Genomic DNA, 22,306 nt, shown 5'->3' with positions numbered 1-22,306 from the left:
ACTCACAGACTCTGCTTCTGCTGAGGATAAGGAGGGCCCTCTCTGAGTGACACCAGCCTGAAATGTTCTTTTCTGTTTCTTCATATTGCTACTGGTAACCGGGAAAGGAGGTGGGAGGGATGTTGGGTAGATAGGGGTTATTGTTGGAAAGGTACGCTCTATGCATGTGATTTCAAGGGGATTGAACCGCTCATGATGGCAAGTTTATTGTTGTGATGAGCAAAAGCTAACAATAAAAACTGATTTAAACCTAAACATGTCTCAGGTAATCAATTGCATAGCCTGAGTGCAGTTTTAAACTGCCATGTCGACCTGGCAAGTTAACCCTCTTGCCAGGCAGGCTCAAGCCTTCCTTTTTAATACATGTCACCCCTATGGCAGGCACTAGGCAGCACTAGTGGCAGGGTGTAGTGTATTTAAAAAGATGGACATGCACTTTTACGTTTTACATGTTCAAGTAGTGAAAAACTCTTAAATTTGTTTGTCACTAGTGCAAGGCCTACCTTTTCGATAGGTTAACATTGGGATTACCTTATTACATTTTATAAGTGTAATTTCCAATTAGGAAAAGATGGACATATCAAGTCTAGTGTCTCTGGACTCGCAACTTAAAATGCAACTTAACCATCAGTTGTGAATTTAAATTGTAAGTCTGAAAATGCCACTTTTAGAAAGTTGGCATTTTCTTACTTTAACCATTCTGTGCCTTCTGCCCATCTGTAAATACACATCTGAGGTGGGTGACAGCTAGGCACTCCCTCTAGACAGCAAAACACAATGGGAGTTTACGAGTGACTTGATGGGCCTTAATGGGCCATAAACTGGCTGGATGGGGGGAGCAGGGGCAAATCATAGCCCCATTTGCATCTGCATAGGCTGTGTCCTGTCTCCACACAATAGGCCTAACATTGTATTATCACTCCAGCCAGTTTGGAGCCAGGGGAGGAAGGGGATTCTCTGCACTTCAAAGTCACTGTCTAGAAGCTTCTCCCACCTTCCAGAAACAGGGCACCAAAGTATAAATGCTGATGCTGGGTGGCACAAAGCAACACTGTGCAGACCGTGCACAAGGATTTAAGGTACTGTGTTCAGTGGGCGTAGGTGGGTCCCTGTAGCTGGCCCACGCTCCATCATGTCTGGCTGAACTTGTGACTTCTTCCCGGTCTGGCGCGAACAGTTGGTGCTTTGCGCTTTAATGCGCTATTTTATCAAAAATCTTTAAAATTGCATATCTCAGGATCTACTTATTGAATTTTTGTCATTTTTGTCTTATTTTGCTAATTGAATTCAGATATTTTTCTAACCAGGTGTGCTGCCTTTTGTGTGTGCTTTAACTGTTTTACTGTTTAAGTGTTGCATAAATACTTTACACATTGCCTTTTAAGTTACGCCTGCCTGTCGAGTGTGCCAAAAGGGCCAAATTAACGTACTTTCAGTGGATGTTTGGTGTTTTTATTTGAAAAGTCCAATAAAATAGCTCATAAACAAACATCAGTGTAAGTTTGAGACCTGCCACAAGAAATATGGGGCAATGTGCATTCGCTGCAATTCAATATGATCTTGACCATGAAAAGAAATCACTTTAGTTGAGATTTTTTGTACCTTCAGCAAACGATCTCTGTCCAGCAGTTCCAGAAGTTCTTCTTCAAACTTCTCCAATGACGGATACAGATGGAAGGACAATCTGTCCAAGTACAAAGTCACGGTCTTCTGCAGCCGAGGCTTCAGAAACGCATCACCTACATAGTAATTTATACTTTTTTTAAACTCAGAACATCACTAAATTAACTGTATCAGCAGAATATGAAGGTAGTGTAATTGCTAGTAAAAAAACGGAATATGTTACATTTTTGGATCCTGACTTCAGCCCTAGACACCAGATGTATAATATGTCTGTATGCATTATATAAAAGTAAGTTCTACAAATAAAGATCTCACAGAAATACAAAAAGGAGCCGAATGTCATGCTTTGGAAACTTTTCAATGTTCTGGCCAAACACACAAATTCTCAGTCATGTACTTAAGCTCCTCAATCCATGAACAATAATGTGAATCTTAGCACCCAATAACATTACTTAAAACATGGAAATTAAATGTAATTCTTAATAACCTGGTCCATCAATACAATGGCATACAGGTTTGCACACCAGGTCATTCGGAATACTTTGGGTGGATCATGGGTGACTCCCTAAACAGAGCATGTTTCTCTTCATGCAGAATCTCAAGAGCAACAAACAAGCAGTTTTGAGCCTTTTCAGAAACTTTGGCTACAGACAAAATAATTTCAGGCGAAAACTGATTTCAGTCAAACATAATGCACATGTTTTAAAAACCTCACCTCAACGTCAAAGAGGGCAGTGATGCCATTTCATTTATTTTCACATTTCACGTCAAAACAGTATTATTTACATGTGGGCGGTAATAGAAAATCTCCAAGTTTCACATGACTGTACTAAATCCAGAGGAGAATCCATGTATGAAATTCCCTCCACCACAGGGGTGGTAAAGTGAGTAAAGTTCCACCAGTTAACTCCTCTTTGGAACTAGGGGTTCGTCCAGAAATGTGATGACAAACCATTACCACTCGATTCTAAACCAAGCCTATAGCTTTCTTTAAAGCATGGAGACACAATTGCATAAGCTGGAGGGTGCCCTTATTTTCTGTCTAGGACGCTCATGCTCTGAATTTTGTAAAGGTGTGGTGCCGTCTAATGACTGGCCATATAAAGCCATATATAAAATATTAAAATGTACAACTAATGAGTTTGTCAAAATGCATTGGACAGTTGGAAACTGATTGTAATGCGCTATCAAACAAATCCAAATGGAGTTTTAAATGTCCCTGTTAGGGAGAACATTGGGATCATTCCAACACGTTTCACAGGTGTCAAGTTTTCTTACAATTTATTTTGGAGTACCATATTGGTATTAACATTCATCTGAGATTATCATGTTACATCCTTTGTTTGTTACACATTGACATAGTAATTATTTTATTTGTCATGATTAGAGAGCATGTCCGTTTGTATTAAAAAAGAAACCATGTAAGGCTGCGTGAATATTCCGTGCTATGTGCCAGCTTGGCTTTTTACATGTTTTTTTTCTTTTTAGGTCGGTGCATCCTGTTACTTTCTTGTTTATTTTCTAGGCGTGCAGTGGATGCAGCTGCAGCTGAAACTGGTGAACTTTCCCAATGCAACAACTTCAACTCAATCCCACCATAGTACCTGCCTCTTTCCATCACTGTATGACTATCCCTTAGGTTTGTTCAGCTTCCTGCATGACCCTCATTAGCCTGTTGCTTTCTCTCTCACTTGATAAACTGTCTATCCATGCATGGGGCACCAAAGAGCCTGGCTGCAAGATGGCCGTGATCTAAAGTGGGCCAGGGGTCCGCCAGCTGATGTGAATATTCGGCACTAATCGCCGTTTTTTGGGTAACACATGTACTCGGCCTGGTCGGTATGTCCCGGTGAATTACAGAGTGGATGACCGGTGTTACTGTATGATGCCTGGGGCCGATTAGGTACAGTGACACCCCGGGGAGTCCTGCGGCCAGCGCTGAGGCCTACTGCGAGGGTCTTGCGGGTTTACGGCTGCCGTGCTGGGGGTGCTGCCTGTGTGGAGCTGGAGGCTGGTCAACTGCAGTGGCAGCTGATATTTAACGGCAGTGGGGGGCGGGTCGCGGGGTGGGAATGAAAAATAAAGGTAAACACTTAACCGTTGCTGCTGCTGCCGTCCCTCGGTCTTCTTCGCCCGCTTCCAGGACAGGAAGCACCCGGCTCTCAGACTCCCGATAGCCAATGGCAATGCTGCAATGCAGCGGTGTGATTGTTATGAGCGCCACGGTTCGGTGCACAATCAGATTATGGGAGGTTGGGCATATTGCATGTCAGTTGTAGAAAAACTCACATATTCAGCAGTGTCCTCTTGTAAGCCACATTGTACCCCTTTTCCCTTGGTCTTCCAGGATGCAAGCATAGTGTCATGATCCATAGTCTGATACCATATGTACTGTCACCTACAAAGGTTATCTTGACATTAGACGTGTGGGCTGTGTTTAGAAAATCAGATAGTAATGCATTTAAGCTTAACTATATGAATGAATGAATGAAAGCGTTTTTTTAACGCGCAAACTTAGCCCCGAAGGGCGTCAAGGCGCGGAGACAAACAAACAGAATGTACAGGCTACCAACTGCATAAACATGGAGCACTGGGAACGTAATCACTAATATGCCTGAGAGAAAAGCCAAGTCTTCAGGTGTTTTCTAAAAACCGCCAAAGAAGATTGACTTGAGAGCTCCAAAGGGAGGGAATTCCAAAGTTTTGGAGCTAGGGTGGAAAAAGCTCTACCTCCCCATCTTGCCTTTGCAAATCTGGGGACCGAAAGCATGTTCCTGGATGCTGAACGGAGGGTTCTTTTTGGAGTGTAGACACATAGAAGGGACCGTATACTCTCTGAGCCTGAGCCATGTATAGCACTGTGGGCCAGACAGAGAAGTTTAAAAGAGATCCTAGAGGAAATCGGAAGCCAGTGAAGATCCTTTCTGGCCATGGTTACAGAAGCTAGTCTAAGAAGATTCAAAACCATCCTGGCCGCGGCGTTCTGTACCATTTGAAGACGGTGGATGGAACACTTGTTTATGCCACTGTAGAGGGCATTACAGTAATCTAGCCTAGATGACACTAAGGCAACCGTTGCTTGTTTCCGAGCTGCCTGGGATAGATATGGGGCGATCTTCCTCAGTGTTCTAATAGTGGCACAGCAAGTGGACACCGTTCGGCTCACCTGTGTGTCGAATGAGACAGCCGGATCAATTAGGACACCAAGGTTTCTAGCCGAAAGGGTGGGGAGGGGGCAGTCCCCCAGGGAGGGTGGCCACCAATCCTTTGACCATAAGTCTTGGCTGCCTCCAAAGACCATAATTTCGGTTTTATCCCAGTTCAATTTCAAATAGTTGCGCACCATCCACTGGGAGACTGTCTCCATACAAGCTCTAAATTTGGGAGCCGAGTCACTTACTGACTGAGTGATAGATACCAAGATCTGGGTATCGTCGGCGAACGATAACACCCCCAGACCGAAGGATCTCACCACTTTGGCAAGTGGGGTGATATATATGTTAAAAAGTAAGGGGCTCAACGAAGAGCCCCGTGGTACCCCACATTGCACTTCTTGAGGGGCAGAGAGAAAATTGCCCATTTTGACTCTCTGCTCCCTATGATATAGAAAGGAGGAGAGTAAGCTAAGAGCAGTGCCCTCTACTCCAATATCCATAAGCCTGGAGATCAGGATTGACGGGGACAGGGTATCAAGCGCTGCTGTGAGATCTAATAACACTAGCAGCGTAGGGTGTCCCATATCCACCTCCGTACGGATATTGTTGATCACCACCGTAAGGGCAGATTCGGTGCTATGAGCTGCCCGAAACCCATGTTGGGAGGTGTCTAACAGGTTAGTACTCTCAATAAAAGCAGAGAGGTTCCGATTGATGTGAGACTCCAGTATCTTGGCTGGGGCAGGGAGAAGGGAGAAGGGAGATTGGACGGTAATTTTTAAGTACTCCCGGGTCCAGAGAGGGCTTTTTAAGCAGTGGTCTGACAACAGCCGTCTTCCAAGATGAAGGGAAGATACCCTCACTGTTTCTAACCTGCAGTGAGGGAGGGAGAACAGACACTCTACAGGTCTTCAAAGTTCTTAAGGGACAAGGGTCAAGGGGCGAGCAAGACTTAGTGGAGTCAAGAAGAAGGTCAAGATCTTCCAGGGTCAAAAGGGGGAAGCAGGAAAGCTGCGGGTTAGAAGAAGCAAGGACGTTCTCGGGATGGGGAAAGACACTCTGCGTTGGCATGATGGGGCATGCTTCATTGGCATCCAACTCATGGTTGCGAATTTCGAGGGAGGCATAAATATCCGCAATCTTGGAGTGGAAGAAACTCGCGATATTATTGCATAGTTCCTGTGATTCGGTGGTAGGGTCAGCTATTTTAGGTGCCGATAAGGAGTCAATTGTATTAAAGAGGTCTCTAGACGATTTAAGGGAGGCCGTCAGATTAGTTAAATGGCTCCTTTTTTCCTCAATAATGGCTTTCTTGTAGTCTCTAAGTAGAGTTTTGTGAAGAGCTTTTCCCGATGGGTCAGGATAGGCGTGCCAAGACCTCTCCTGTTGTCTACACTTCTGACGAAGCAATATTAAACGGTCAGAGAACCAGGGTACTCATTTTGAAGCTATCCTCTTGCAGGTCCTCTTTTGGAGATGAGAAAGGATCTAATGGAGTGCCAACATGCAGAATTGATCACTTCTGGTCAATTGACTGCTTAACTGAAAGTGTAGGATGGGTCTTCTTTGGACCGGTCTTCATGATTAACAAATATCGGCACTGCATGACGGTGCTGCCTAAAGATCCTGCTCCTGATGGGGAACAGGACGACACCATACCTTTAGTCCAAGTAGAAACCATCAAAGTCTAGCAGGATTGATGGTTTTGGAAGTGATGATAGGGACAAATGCTTCCTTTTCTCCTCCCTCCTAGATTTTTACTTCCTGAACATACCTTTGTATAGGTTCTCTGGGGTGAAGGGCTTAGCACAGTAGAAAAGCATCCTTCTTCAGAAGGCCCTTCCTGTCCTGGGCTCAGAGATTTTTAAATTTCCCTTAGTCTGAGGCCTTTTCTGTGTTTAAGGGTCCACAAAATTCACGCTTTGTGGAGGAATGATCTAGAAAATGAACTGACGCTGAGAGTCAACAGCATCATTTGACAGGAAGCCTCTAGACTTCTTAAAGGGTAAGTAAAGTCTAATAGACTTCCTTTTTACTTCATTGCAGATATACTTAAGCAGCAGTTTAGACTTTAGGGTTCAGCAATGCAGATTTTAGTAGAGGTTTAAAATTGAAATAGCATGGGTTTTCTACTGCATTGAACAGACTAATCAATACACCCTTTTGTAAGTCCACGCATGCTTGGAGAAATTATTCCATTGCCTATAACTACTAGCAGTGAAGATCGCAAGGTGCAGAATGGGAGAATCTGCTAAAGTCTATAAGATAAACTTGAAGTAACAATGTAAGGCGTTCCAGGTATGGCAGCAAAGGTATGAGCCAATAATGGAAAAAGTGACAAGTTAATGGTGAATTAATGCAATGTCACTTGGTGATCTTGTAATCTAATTGGAGCAAGATTATTTCCATGTTCACCTGGGTTAAGTAAAAATGTAACTCTAGTTTTGAAGGAGATTTTGGCCTCATCTTGAGAGTGGCCCAGGACCAATCTAACATTATAGCGAACCGTGCTAACCAGGACCCGCCACCCCTATGTATGCCCCATAGCACCTCCATTAATAAGCTAATAGTGACAGATCTCCAAGTCATCCACCAGTGTTTCAACCACACCAGACAGAAGGAATCACAGTGCATCCTTGCGCTTACAATGAAGTAACACAAAGAAAGGAAACAAACATTACATGACTTTCCTACTAAAACAACAATTATAAGGGATCATTACAAGATTATAACACTTATAAACAAAATAATGATACAATTACCTGTATCATTTTCACATTACATATATAACAAAGGAGGTCACTGAAAAATCCTTACGTCTTTCATCTTCTGCTGCTAATACACCAGGTATAGTCTCCCTCCCAGAAACAAGCATATTCTCAGGGAACAGATGTGTAACAGCGTCCAGTGGTGGATGTTCCCTTAAACTGTACTGTATTTGACAGTTCTCAATCAGAGTTATATATTTATTCACTGCAAAGAAAGAGTCATGAGAGTAAATTTCAAGAATAGTCAACAAAAGGACTGCAATACTGAAACGTTTCTTTACTGCCACCCGTGTATCAAGTTACTGAGGTTGAAAGACGGATAGCATATTGATCTGCACAAGTCTGACCTCCTTTGACTTTACTAAGGTGACAGAGAACCACTAAATTGTTAATCATACGCAATATATCTGATGGACCTCATAAATGTTAAGGTGGCATAACATTTTATTTTCATGGAGGTAGAAGTACTGATAATAAGACTGCAGGACTGCTGTTTGCTGGTGTGGGTCCATGTCCCAACTCACATCGCACCATAAGGTGCTTCCGATAGTCCAAGGGGGAAGAGCCCCTTTAGTGCATATAGCAAAGCCCAGGCCAAGGGCAAGTCCATCTGCACCAGTCCGAGGCAGGGCTGGGTCCACTCTTCACCTGTTATTTCATCCGCTGTACAGCATGGTCAAAAGGAAATTGGCCTCTTCCAAGCCCCAGGATAAGTTGTCTACATCAATATTGAATCTTCTGACAAGTGCCATGGGCTCGATCAACAAACAGATTTCCTTGGTCTAAAGCATCGCTTTTCTAATGGTCTGATTTCATACCTAGTTTTCACTTCCTTTGCTTTCAGGAGACTTAAATCCATATTAATGGATTTAAGATCTTTCACCAATTCGCTGTGCCAACCATCTCTGGTAGAACTAAGGTAGGGTTAGCCGTCTGTGTCTCGAATATTTTGCCCTATATTACATCGCAAGTAGTCTCTAATTCATCATGTTAAGTGATAATTGTTTGGAACATTTTGTATGATTTTAACTTTATAATTGTTAACTTCTACAACAATGCCTCGTCATCCAATACCCTTAATGTGTTAGTTCACCTTGAAAAAAAACCATCTGAATAAGCTATGTCTTATTGAAGGGAGGGGAACATTTATACTGTGGGGAGACTTGAGCAACAATTTAATCCACTCCCCCCCCCCCCCCCCCCCCAAAAGGGTTTGTGGGATGGTGAACACTAATGATAATGATTAAACTCATTTCAGTCACTCTGCTGGCGGAGTGAAATTGACCGACCTACTGATTGAGTTTGATCTCGCTTTTTCCAGCGAGCTATGTACCCTTCCAGTAACCTTCCATCGCACCTTTAATGCTCGAGGCTTTAACACTGTTATCGACTACAGCCTTACCTCTCATAAGCTTGAAAAATGACTAGGTGATTTCACCACTCATCCTAGTGCTTAAGTGATCACTATCCTCAGAGCATTAATGTTAGACAGGTGTGAGGTTCTCAAATCAACCATGTCGAACACTCCCTTGATAACACTCTGCTAATCACCCGGATCGGTATACCGTTACATTGGTCAGGGGTTAATCCTGACTCTTTTCTTGAAAATCTGATAACTACCCACAGGGGCACTTTTGAAATCTGTTAGATTGATTCGGCTAATGATGAGGATGTCAGGAGAAGTTTCCTTAAGATTTCAAGTGGAATTAAACAAGCCCTTATTAGACCCTTGCCCCAGTCTAGCCTTCCTTGATCTGGATGGTTTAGTAGTGGTTACACAAAGGCTATAAGCTTCTTAGGAAAGCCCTCCACAGGTCTCTGCGATGCCCTGCAGAAGTGAGTAGATGCATGCAAGAGTACTAGATTAGCACTAAAAGGTAGGAAGAAGGAGTTGAAGCCTCTAGTGTTGGAATCCCTGATTGAAGCAAATCATTCTAAGGATACCTCCGCCTTTTGGCGTGTAATTGATGGCCCCATATTAAAGGACGATAGCACCCCCAGTCTAGAGATGGCCATTAATGATTGCCTATTTCTCTGAGATTTATTCCATTCCCAGTACACAGTCCTGGGGCTTAGACCCAGTTATAGATGAAGGTTTTTCTAATCTAGCTTTCGCCCCGGACGAGATAACTTTAGCAACCCAAGTCCAGAAAACTATCCCCAACCCCAGCCCAGAAAACTATCTCGACCCACCCCCAGGCCACAAAACAACCCCTACCCACCCCTCAGCCTACAAAACAACCTATCCACCCCAGCCCACAAAATAACCCCCGACTCACCCCCAAGCCAACAAAACAAACCCCAACCCACCCCAGCCCACAAAATTACCCCTGCCCCACCCCAGCCCACAAAACAGCTCCAGACCCACCGCCCCAGCCAACATAACAAACCCCAACCCACCCCAGCCCATAAAACAACCCCGCCCCACCCCTCAAAGCAACCCCAACCCACTCCCTAACCAACAAAATAAACCCCGACCCCCCAGCCTACTAAACTACCACAAAACAACCCCCAACCATATGCGTGGTTAAGGCAAGAGTGGTAGGGCTTGCGGAGTCGGAACACCCGTGGCTTAGACCGTGGTATTCAGACTCTTTCCAATAAATTGCCAATTTTCCCCTCTGAGGTCCAATTTTGGCCAAGGTGATAGGGGTCTGTCATCGCTCCGGTATTTTGAATTCCTGGTCAGAGTCTGTTAGTTTTGTCAACTTGTTGAGCGCTTTCGACTGCACTCATTAGCCAACTATGGGTAATTTTAATTGAGCGAAAGGTGGACCCTAAGAAAATTACCCCCAGCAGAGATATTATTCCAGGGGAAAGGCTAGGGTGCGTTTTGGTCGCAGGGGTGAATGTACTGGTGCCTTCAGCCTTGAAAGAGGAGTCAGACAGGGCTGCATCCTGGCGCCCTTCTTATTCGCCCTGTACATCAACAGCTTGGGCTCAGTATTAAGCAAAAATTGTAAAGACCTTCCTCAAACTGGCCTAAACATAATCCCTTTCTGCTTTATGGTGACAACGCCATCCTCGTGTCACGCACCCCTTTGGGTCTACAGAGGTTACTTACCTGTTTTATTAATTGTATGTCGATCTGGGCTTAATCATCAACAAAAGTAAGATCTCAGTTATGAAATGTGGGAATAAAGTCAGGAAGGGCCCGAGCTTCATGGCTGGTGATGTTAAATTAAGTATTACCCCTACACTTTCTTATTTGGTCATCCTGTTCGCTGAACATTGCACCTGGTTCTCTGCTGTTAATAATTGGAAATTTCATTTTGACAAATCTGTGATCACACTCTTAAAATTCTCCACTAAACTAGGCAAAAAAAACATAAGGGAGATTTTTACAATTTAGAATGCCAAGCGTGTCGCTGACGCTTTTTACGAGGCTGGCACCTGGGGCTACTCCTGTGTTAATCACCTCCAGTTGATCAATCGCGCTTTTCATAAGAATCTTCTCTCTGTACACAAAAGCTGTTCTATATTTGTTTGTCATTCTGAACTGGGGGCTATGTTTTTATCTGATCTAATCAAAATCCAGCCAATGTTATTATGGCACAAGGTATGGATTTCGTAATTTATCGTCTTAAATCGATTGTTTATTAACAATTGTTGTAAGCTGTCTGGCTCCCACCCCCTACCTTTGTTTACATTTGTCAAAAGTTTCTACTAGACCTGGGGCATTCAGAATATTTTGCCACCCCTGAAGTATTACAACATGTCAGTAGGAACGATATAAAGACACAATGTTTAACTCTACTTGAATGTTGTCACAGGAAATCACTAAATCTAGCGTTATTAAAAACCAGATGTTCTTTTTGCTAACGGTCTACAACCTTACCTCAGTTTTGTTCAGAATTCCCAGCACAACTTTGTGCTGACCCGTTTTAGACGGAATATATTTTATCACCTGGTTAGCTTTCCTGTTGTTAATGACTGGTCAGATGCTTTGATTAATGGCCCCCTGATAATGTCTCTAGGCAAGGTACTTTGCACATTACCTTTTTTGTACCTATTATGATACTCCTCTGAGACATTAAATGTTGCCAATCCTTTGTAGACTGAATTTTTAAAAATCCCGTATTCCACCCGCCCCCCCCCCTCTTTTTTCAATTCAACTGTCTGCTGCTGCTACTTGTTGTAGGATGTATAGCGATTTATGTTCAATGATACATATTAGGCGATCAAGAACTGTTTACCAACGAAGCGTCATAATCTGCCTTTTAATCATGTAATTGATTTTAATTGTTTCTTTGTATCGGGTTCTGCATTTTAGATTTGCATTGCACTTCGGATCTGTACTGTAAGATTGTACGGTTTTTATTCATGGAAAGCTGACAAAGCTGACTTTTCACTTTGATAATAAGCATCTCCAGTGATTCAAAGATATGTAATAATCAGTGGCAACATTTTAAAGTGATATGCAAATTCCAATATAACAATAGTCTTGCAGCTAAAGATTCCTTATTCAACAATATTCACTTTCATAATGAAACTTTGTTTGACTGTATGTGACTTATATGGTGCGAATCTAGTTACAAAGCAACAGAACGTGATACAAGATTGGATGTTGGCAATGATATGGCAAAGGGAGAGCGAATGAAAAAGGGAAAGGTGCTATAGTGAGACTCATAGGAGGAGTCAGTGAAGAATGTGGCAGAGAATCCGGTGGAATGGGGTTTTTTCTAAGAAGGGGTGGAAGTGGTACCCCTTTAACAGTAGCCTAGAAGTTGGGAGGATACCCTGTAATGAGGGGAATTCCACTTCAGTTTCTGTTTCAGGTTATGAGATGAACAAGTTATTTACCTACAGTGAGGGATACTTTGTTCAATTGCAGATTACTCACTTTAAAATATTCCCCAAGCGTCAGACTGGATCCAAAGAATTTTCAAAGCAGTGTACCTGCATGCCACGAGCTGGCATTGCGCGGCCTTCGTTGGTTCCAGACTGATCCAGAAGTGATGGAGCGAGCCACATATAGGCAACGCAAATGAATGCTAACAACAGTATCTTATGTTTACCTCATCCACACTTCGAGACACAGAGCATGAAGACCGTTTGGCTACAGTGTGCAAAATACTAACTAAGCTCCTTTTTATTTATTAAAAAGAGGCCACTCCACAGAACGGGAAGGGGGAAGGGGGAAGGGGGAAGGGGGAAGGAGGAAGGGCAGTGAGGAATATGTCGTTAAGAGTTTCTACCAGAACGAGCATTACCAAAGGTAAGTAGCTTGTTCTTCTGATGGGTACTTTTAACTGCAGATTCCTCATCATAGAATAGATAAAACGTCAGAACCGTCAAAGGATGGAGGGTCTGTGGAGTGGACTCAGACTAAAAGGTCTTGAGGAACCAAGTGGGAGAAGTGCTTTGTGAACCTATGCCCTGAAGCCCATGTCGCAGCCTGGTAGATGCCAAGGACAGGTGCCCCTCACGCAAACACAGTGGTAGCAGCAGCCTTGGCCCAGGAAAAATGGACTCTCAGACCTTCCAGGGGATCCTTCTTGGCCAGGGCATATATGTTATTGCAGAGGAATATTCAGGTTAACAAGGTCCTCTTCTGCACAGCCTTTCCTTTATTTGCTCTAGAGAAACCCACAAAAAGATGTGTGTTAAAACGATAATCCCTGGTATGATTTAAGTTGCAGTTTAAAGCCCTATAGGGTCCAACATATGGAGCCTCCACTACTCTTTCTAGGGGTGAGGGTATTTGTATTTGCATTTTATAATTATATAGTACTTCCTACCCCTGACAAGGTGTTGAAGCTCTTTATGGCTAGTAGCACGCAACTTCGGAACCCAGGTTATTGGTTAATCCAGGGGTTAAATGTAGGTTATTGCGATTAACCGTGTGCTCTCAAGAAAAGAAAAAACATTGCAAGCATTTACTCCAGTTACTTTGTGAGAAATTATATTAATGCCAGATAGGTGTGATCATTAGTGGGGGCTATGTGGTGTCATGTGAACGGTTGGTGAGATAATAAGGCTGGTGGAGAATAGGTAATGTTAGGTTACAGGGACAGGGATTTAGAAAGGAGAGTTTGTGATCCAAGAAATGAGATGTCAGCATTTTGCAGAATTACAATAAGAAGAGATTAAGGCTGAAAGGCACAAGACTAAGAAGAGGCGATAGTCAGAAATAGAAGGCATGTAGAGTATGGAATGTAAGAAGAGGGTTACTGGAAAAAGAAAGGAGAGGAATCAAGCAGAAGTGATTCAAGTTCAGTTTTTTCATGCAGGGCTTTAGAAATATAGTGGGAGGTTGCTTTCTGAGATAGCAAACAATCTGAGGATGTAAGCTGCAGTCTGGGGATGTAAGCTGTAAAAAGAAAAAAACATTATACATAGTGATCCATACCCAGGGCAAACAGCTTAAAACACATAAGCTGGAGTGCACACGCCGCCTAAACATTAAGAGTCTAGCCTGCTGCGAGCCAGCCCTAGGACAGCCCTTTTAAACACAGTCTGGAGTATTCCAACCTTGGTATAGGGATGGTACTCTATACAAGAGGAGTTGGTGCAGAAAAAGAAAAAGGTCTCATTTCATGATCTTCCCTGACCATTCTGTTTTTTGTTTTTTTACACACTCACTAAAATTAGTTATTTGGACATTAGCTGAGAGTGTCTCAACTATGCGCAGACAGATATTACGATTGTTCTGTAACCTATTTTCATTCTAGGTTATCTCTGTGACACAGCAGAGAAACCGCTGGTATATAAGGGACTTTCAGCTAACATCCCAAGTGTATGTTGTGCATGTGTGTGTATGTGGCCATGTAGTATACAGATTGTATGAATAAGGGAAGCAGAGTAATAAAGACCTGTGGTTTCCATTTTGAAAGCCCCTGTCCTGTTTCTGTACACAAGATGGAGATGATTTTGTTTTCCCAGACAGTGAAAGTGTATTGCGGACAACCCTGAAGCAGGAGGGAAAAGATCTAGTCACTGAAGTGGGGACAAAGTACAAAGGGCTCCTAAAGAAATTGGATTAGATAATTTTGCTTAGAAGAGTTCCTGAATAATATTTCTGTAGCACACTTTCCCGGGTCAATCCGGAACCACCAGAATGACATGGTTCCAATAATTTTTTACCTGCTTTAGAACTCTGGGCAGGAGAGGAAGTGGTGGGAAAGCATACAGGAGTTGCTTGTTCCATTCCAGCCAGAATGTGTGTCCTAGCAAGTTTTGTCGCGGAAACTTCAATGGCAAAATTCTAACCAGAGTTCCAACACTAGTCGAAGATGCTCTGCGCTACCTTGGAATGTAAAGCACTAGATGTCTTATCAGTTAGTCTATCTGGCTTTCAGGGCTCCCACCAGGTGCCTGGTAACTAGAAAGATGCCCTGGAACTCCAGTCACTTCCAAAGGCGAACAGCCGCCTTGCACAGGAACCAAGACTCCACTCCACCTCTCTTGTAGTATCAAAATGCAGTGGTGTTTTCAGTGAGAACCTGTACTAGACTCCCCTTGATGGATGGCAGGACGACCTTCAGGGCCAGACAAATGGCCCTCCGCTCCAGAACACTGACATGGAGACATTCACGAACAATAGTGATGTGTCAATACCACTGTTCCCTGCATGGAGCGGAGGGAGAATGGTTGGCTGCAGGACAAACTGCAGTCTGCCAGCCTTCATTGCAGATGTTGAGCTGCTACCTCCAAGATCTGAATGGTGTCAGAAAGGTGGCCATGACACTGAGCCCACTAGAACTTAAGGTTTCACTGTAGGGTTTGCATGTGCCACCTTGCATGGTTAACAAGGAGGATGCAAAAAAGTAAGGGGCCATGAAGTTTTGGCGGCATCTTCACTTGGATTTTGGAGAAGCCTGAAATGTCCAGCTCATAGCCTGAATGTCCTGGACTCCTTCATGCAGATGGAAAACCCCAACCCCACAATATCCAGGACTGCCCCAATAAATCTAAGTCAATGAGAGGGACTGAGGTGGGACTTCAGCTTGTTTCTGGTGAAATTCTGCAATATCAAAATGTCTGCCATGGTCCAGAGGTGGTCCAAAACTGACTACAGCGAGCCAGTCTTCAGCAGACAGGAATGGGAATACAACTCACAACCTTATAAAGTGGCCAGTGACCACCGCAATCAGTTTCGTGATCACCTGAGGGGCTCTGGTAAGACACAGGAGGATCAAGGCAAACTGAAATTAATCCTGCCAATGTGAGCATTTTCCATCTCTCCTTCTGTAGGAAGGCACTGAGATGACAGAGGTAAGACAAAAGGCTTGAGAACCTCATTCTTTTTCAGGCAAAGGAAACAATAAGAGTTATACACCTCGTCTTTCTCCAGCACCTTCAATATGGCACCTTTGGGTGTTACCATTCTAAACAGAGAGCGTAATTGAGTGGGGAGCAAAGAAAGGGTATGGCAGAACCTTTTTGAAAAATTTCATAACACAGAATTCTTCAAGTTAGGCCGATGTTGGTTCAGGTCCGACAAGGGTGTCAGCACCAGATCAGCGCCCGCACCAGTGGCATCAGTCTCAGGTGAGCAGAACTGGCATGGATCATGGGGCCAGAGTAGAAGGGTCCACAAAGGACAGATGGTGGAGTGGGAGAGACCCACTATCAGGAACCTGACTGGAGGACTTTGCAGTTTCGGGGGACTCAAAGGGGAATTAGAGGGAACCAGAAGCACATTGAACATTTGCAACAAAATCTCTTTGAAGTCTTGAATCTGCTAAGGGGTCGATTTTGGCCCCGGAAACTCAGGGAGTGTTGGAACAAAATGTGAAATTGGCAATGTGATGGGTGACCTCAACGGAGTGCAATTTACATCTTGATGCCCTCGTGCCTTCTCCTTGGAGTCCAAGTGGCTGGATGGGGTTGAGTCCTGCTAAGCATTTTCTGCTTGTGTTTGAAGTTGAAGTTACTTAAAAAATCTTGAACTGGAAGTGGAACAGTCAAGGGAGTGGACCCATGGTTGAGTCTGGACCAGTGACTTGGAGCAGGATCTACACAAAGTCTGCAACTTCTTTTTGTGCTCAGCGACATACAACTTTGCCTCCCAACCTTTGGCTGCATGAAAGCACACTTATCACACAACTTAAGAGTCAAAACCCTAGTCCAGGTACCAAAGACACACCTCATCCAGATGCGTGGCCAATATCTGGTTCCTGAAGTTGTGGCACGGCTTGAATCCAGTTATTTTCAGGAGCAAGATTATTAACAAGGATATTGAAAAGAGCTGAATGTCATTGAGAAATATGACGTATTTGGGAGCAGAGGTTCGGATCCATGTTGGAAGGCGCAGAAGACAAGGAACTAACACCAGTGCACAGGGGTGGCGCTTACATGAGCCTCCACTCTGTCACTTTAGGGGTGATATGGAACCAACGCAGAGCCGCACAACGCCACTCAGTAGAACGTGGGAGTGCCGCTTTGAAAAAATCTTTGGATCCAGTCTGGCACGAGGAAAATAATCTAAGGTGAAGAATTCACTGTTAGAATAACCCATCAAAATGCAATCAGCCAGGAGGTTATCTTAAACTGTAATTCTAGTCTACTGCAGACTATTTGCCGCATATTTTTCACTCTGCGGATGATTTTAGTTCACAAGAATGCCTTCTCAATAGCACTTGTCACTTTACATTCTGAAATGCAAGCTAACTGTCGGTATCACCATGATGTGGGACAATCACGTTTACGTTAAGAGTAGTTAAAAGTATACATTTTTATGTGCACAATTTCCTGTCTATAATACTCACATTCCATTGGGTCCTTTAGGGCAGGATGCAGGAGAGCACGAGGAGACCCATGATATAGTTTTAGCCTAATAAGAAAACGAACAGAAAAACAAATGTTACCTAAAAACAGTCAATAATCGTTTAGTAAATTGATTTTACCAACTCACTTCAAGCACTGCCGCTTTCAGTTTAGTGGAGACTCCCTCAGTTACCGATGACATATCAGTCGTAATCTTAAACAAAGTCGTTGCCTTACAAACACTAGGGACACACCAAAGTGCACCTGCTGCATTGAAAAGAGTAAAGGACACCACAATTCTCCAATTAATTGAACTAATACGCTCAGACTGCCACCTTTGTTTCACAAACTGCTACCTTTCAGTCATCCTGGCAGATAAATAAGCAAGCGTGGACAACTAAATGCCTTAATATTTGAATCACAGCTTTAAAGCTAGTCTAGGTTGGCTTTAAAGAAAATGAAATGAAGATTTGATCATAAAGGACATTGGTGTTCTCTCTGACAGCTGTGATTCAAATATTAAGGTGTCCATCGTGGCACAAGCATGTACTTTATCCTTTGGTGTGTGCAGTAGGCATTTAGTTGTCTTTGTTTAGTGTGGGGTCTTGACTACACACTTGTTGAGGGGTTACAGGGCTCATCCCCTTGCCTTATTGCACCACTGTGTCTACCAGTACTACACAACACTTATGCGTAGAATAGGAGCTGAGCGCCCGGTAGTTCCCCCATCCTAAAAACCCTCTTTTTCAGTTGAAATAAGCAAGCGTGGACTACAAATCTCTGCAGCAATCGCTCAGAACCCATTCTGCATACATTGAACACAATATAAATAACCAAATGTGTAGAAGGTGATAATCTCACTTCACTGTTTTCTATTTCTTAAATATTTTATTTTGCTACATAATTATGGATGAATGACCTACAGGCTAGTCGTTGTGTTAACTTCTTATTTTGATTAACTACACTGGACAGTTTTCTTATGTTAGCTTGTCATCGTTTTTTAACTTGTGTTGTTTACTATTTGTTTAGTTGTTTGTAATTTTACCAGTATCCAGAAGTAAGGAAGGAGTTTCTTGCTCTGTGGAACATATTTCTGTCTGCCTCTGCAGCAGGGTGCCTGTGTCTAATTTTTACAAGAAACTATTCACAAACCAGTTTTTTGGGGGAAAGAGAGGTGGTATGGTTGATAGATTTCTAGGCGCTAATGGGTAGGCCACTAATAGTTATTCGTGTAATCTGGCACTATTTACTAACGGTGCTATAAGGTAGAGGAGAACCACCTGCCTCCCTAAACCTTTAATTGGAAACCAACAGAACAGAGCCCATTTCAAGTACCCTAGCACATGTAAAATTCAATACAGTCTAATTCAGAAATAGTAAAATGCAAAAAAAGGTGATGAATCTTTTTCTTTCTTCTCTTCTTGTTTAATCAGACATCCCGAAGTTCGGGGTCCATGTTGTTCAAGCCAAGCCAACACGTGTTTCGTCGCTTTTTGTACACATTAGAACATGCGACTTCTTCACGGCAGGGGCATGGGAAGCAGGCCGCTCAGGCAGTACCTGGGAGGCTGGTCATGTTCTCCACTGGGCTGTGCAACACAGCCCAGTGGATAACATGCCAAGTGTGCATGACTGTTTGGCTGGCCCCCGACAGCCGGCCAAGCCGTCATGCGCACTTAGGGAGGGACTGAAAACCACACCTGCTCCCTCTGACAGCGGGGAGCCCAGCCCAGCTCCGCTCCCTCTGACAGCGGAGAGCCCAGCCCAGCCCCGCCCCCTCTGACAGCATGGAGGCCCGGAGGATCTGTATATTAACCATTTGAAGAATAGGAATACCTCTCAAAGGACAAAATGGAGCTGTGAATATCTACTTAATAGGGAAAAGGGAACATTAGCAACATTTGTTTTACTATGGTAAAAGGGCCTTTCATATGTCATCACACACACACAAAATAACGTTCTGTTAACATCAATGAATTAGAAATGTGATTAATATTGGTGGGGTGCTAAAACAGAATGCTTGTGCAAATACACTATGGCTGGTTTAAATTTCATGGTCCCCTCCCTTAATATTCAAGTGACAAGTTAGTTGTATCAAGTATCGTATAGTAAATTGCCAAAACACATCCTGTATTTCTTATGCTGCGTCCAGGATACTCAATGCAGTGCATGAGAAAACCGCCTTAGGTGAGAAACTTTAGAGTACCTGAAAGTTCGACCACTGTACATTGTCATGCAGTAATAATGGAAAAGGAGACTACAGAAATCCAACAGGTCACTTTATCATACCTTTATAATGTTACATAAATGATTCTTCAAAAATAAATTAACAAATTGTAGGTAGTCGATATTAACTTTATTTCGGTTCGATGAACCATAAAAGTGCACAGTAACAAGACATTTTCATTTAAATACATAAAAACTTTTTCATGCCATTGTACATATATTAATTGAATTGTAGGTAAATGTGTAGGTCGTTTGCTGCACAGCTAATATTGACCAACGCATGGGTGTCAGCACAAGTGCAAGAGGGGGTTTTTGTTCATTTGTTGTAGCTCCTAAACTCCAATTCAAGCTATGAACTCACCCTACATTTACAACAGTAGAGACACAAGTCATGATTGTCCTCTGGCAGCTGACTTGTGAATTTTCCTAAAAAACGTTTTAATGGAAATAATCGTAGAATCAATAATGACGTCCTTGGTATCATTAACTATTAAATACCTTTTGTTTTGTGCATCAGGCTCTCCTGTTAGTAATTGGTCACCGAAAAGACGCAGAATCCCAAATCCACAGGACAGATCCTGATTTGTTCCATCATTTTTCGTGCCTTGGGCCACTATTTCCACAACGGCAACAACGTTGATATTATTTAATGATGTGTGAAAATATAGAGGCTGAAAAAAAAATAAAGATTTACAAATTCTGTACAAAACATACGGTCAACTCATGCATGCCTTTTATTCAGACTCAGCATACTTTCTTCAGCTGTAACTCTGGGAATACAAAACAATACTTACATCGAAACGTCTTCATACAAACCCAACTCTTTGCATAAACTAAAGGTAAACACTTGTTCTGTGGATTCAAAGTAACAAAACTGGTTTTCAGACAATCAAAGAGATGCACCATGGCAAGAAACTCAATGTCTAACATGAGGTCAAGTTGGAAATCACATAATTTAAGAAAAACACACTTTCTCCCAGAAGACTCCCATTTTCCAACTGAAGCTTTTCCTGGGAAGCCTCACAATGTTACTTTAGTACTTTACTATGCACTGTTAGGCCTGACTTCCTTGATGTGGTATTTCCCCAAAAGTGTTGCCTTCACTCCTTCCGTTTCCTGAATTCGTTTTTGCACTTTACCAATGCTGACAAGTACTAAAGTGTTTGTGCTCACTTCCTAAAACATTGTAAAATTGGCTTACACCTGATTGGCATATTACTGTTCTTATAAGCCCCTAGTATATGGTTCTACACGCACCCAATTTGGTTGGACTCACCCGAATTGTACTTCAAAATTTTCTTTTATGGAAACGTCGGATTTTGAGTCACAATCGGGAAAATGCCACTTCTAGAAAGTTGCATTTTCTTGTCCTAACCATTTGGTGCCTGCTGCTAAGGACCTTGGTCACATGACTGTAAATAGCTATCTGTTGGGATTTGTGAATTCCTCCCACACACCCAGACAAAAGGGGAGTGAGTGTTGGCAGGATGGACCATACTGCCAGGATTGCAGTGGTTGGAGCTGATCCCTGTCCTACTTACACTTCAAAGGGCTGCCTCCAGCACACACACACAAAGGAAACTGACACTAGCCTTTTATCAACCCAAACGTCCTGGAGCCTTGACAGGAGAAACGAAGAACTTTCCAGAACCAGATGTGGGGGCAGCATAGGAAATCCCCCCACATCAAAGGCTGGCACTAGGTATAAATATTTGAGCCGCAGAACACCGCTTCAGTACATTCCTGGACCTGTGGAAGACTTCAGAACAATTCCCTGCTGCTTAAGGCATGCCTTGTTTCCCAGAGGACTTCTGTGCTGATTTGAGGACTGCCATGTTGCTTGAGGCCTGCCTTGCTGATAGTAGGAGATCTGGACCATCTCCTTCAACCCAGGACCACCAGACGTGACTACAGGGGCTAGTTGTATGGCCACCTGTGTGAGCTACAGGGACATAACAAGTTCCTGAGACCTTCAAGCGTGCACTTGGCCTCTGCTGGAGTGAGTCCTAATCCCCAAGTGGTTCCATCCAGGTCCGGAGCCCTTGGAAGTGGTGTTAGAGGTGCTGCTCCTGCTTAAACCTAAAAGTTGGTTCTTGGAAGATTTTAAACCAAAAAGACCCCTGAAACCAGACAGAAGACCGGGACCTACCAGTCAGCCAATCCATCCAAGGTGCATCGCCGGTCGGCCCAACTTTGCGATAGCTCCTGCTAGGTTCTTCTCCACAGCAGTAAACCCTGTTCAACTGGACCTCTCGGCGAAGGTATCCAGACTTGTGGAGCCTCTTGTCAGCTACAGCTGACAACTTCATCCTATTGGAGATTTTCAACTTCTCCAAAAAATGACAACGTCTGAAGCTAAAAATCTTCACTGCAACTCCGCTACCAACCACAATGTGTCCTCCTTGGACACTGCAAACTGCCTTCCCCCACTGAACTTTACCTTTTCATGAACTTTTCTTCAAAATTTCTTCTAAGACAGAAGGTAAGCCGAAACTGAACCCAAGCCACCTCGTGTATTCGACCAGCGCTCCGACGTCCTGTTTAGCACAGGACATTTTCCGAAGCCATGGAAAAAGGCTGCAGTTCTCCTATTGCTAAAAAAAAAACTGAATCTAAAAGATGCTAACAGCTATCAGCCTATAGCTACACTCCATTTCCAGCAAGGTTAGCCGAGAAATTGTCTTCATATACTGAATCAATGACTATCTCGATACGACTATGTTGGACTTGGCTTTTCTGGCAGGTTCACCCCTAAACTTTTTGCTTGTAATGGTGACCTGGTGATAGTGACTTTTGGGTTCTGCGCACTTTCACTGTGTCCCA

At 43.3% G+C, this 22,306-nt stretch overlaps 1 protein-coding gene across 1 annotated transcript in view; it reads right to left on the bottom strand.

Annotated features, from left to right (window-relative positions):
- NPHP4 (nephrocystin 4) overlaps nucleotides 1–22,306 on the bottom strand; it is a 1,007,060-nt gene that overhangs the window by 720,165 nt on the left and 264,589 nt on the right. Inside the window, exons 4-7 of the mRNA XM_086921734.1 lie at nucleotides 19,982–20,154; nucleotides 17,260–17,324; nucleotides 7,596–7,751; nucleotides 1,603–1,739 (exon numbers count right to left, since the gene is read on the bottom strand). Coding sequence (XP_086777860.1) covers nucleotides 1,603–1,739; nucleotides 7,596–7,751; nucleotides 17,260–17,324; nucleotides 19,982–20,154 — 531 coding nt within the window. The remainder of the gene's footprint in view (nucleotides 1–1,602; nucleotides 1,740–7,595; nucleotides 7,752–17,259; nucleotides 17,325–19,981; nucleotides 20,155–22,306) is intronic.

The sequence above is a fragment of the Lissotriton vulgaris genome, chromosome 5 (assembly GCF_964263255.1).
Source record: "Lissotriton vulgaris chromosome 5, aLisVul1.2, whole genome shotgun sequence".
Lineage (NCBI taxonomy): Eukaryota > Metazoa > Chordata > Amphibia > Caudata > Salamandridae > Lissotriton > Lissotriton vulgaris.
The sequence above is the reverse complement of the archived record's forward strand: the minus strand, read 5'-3'. Positions and strand labels throughout refer to the sequence as shown.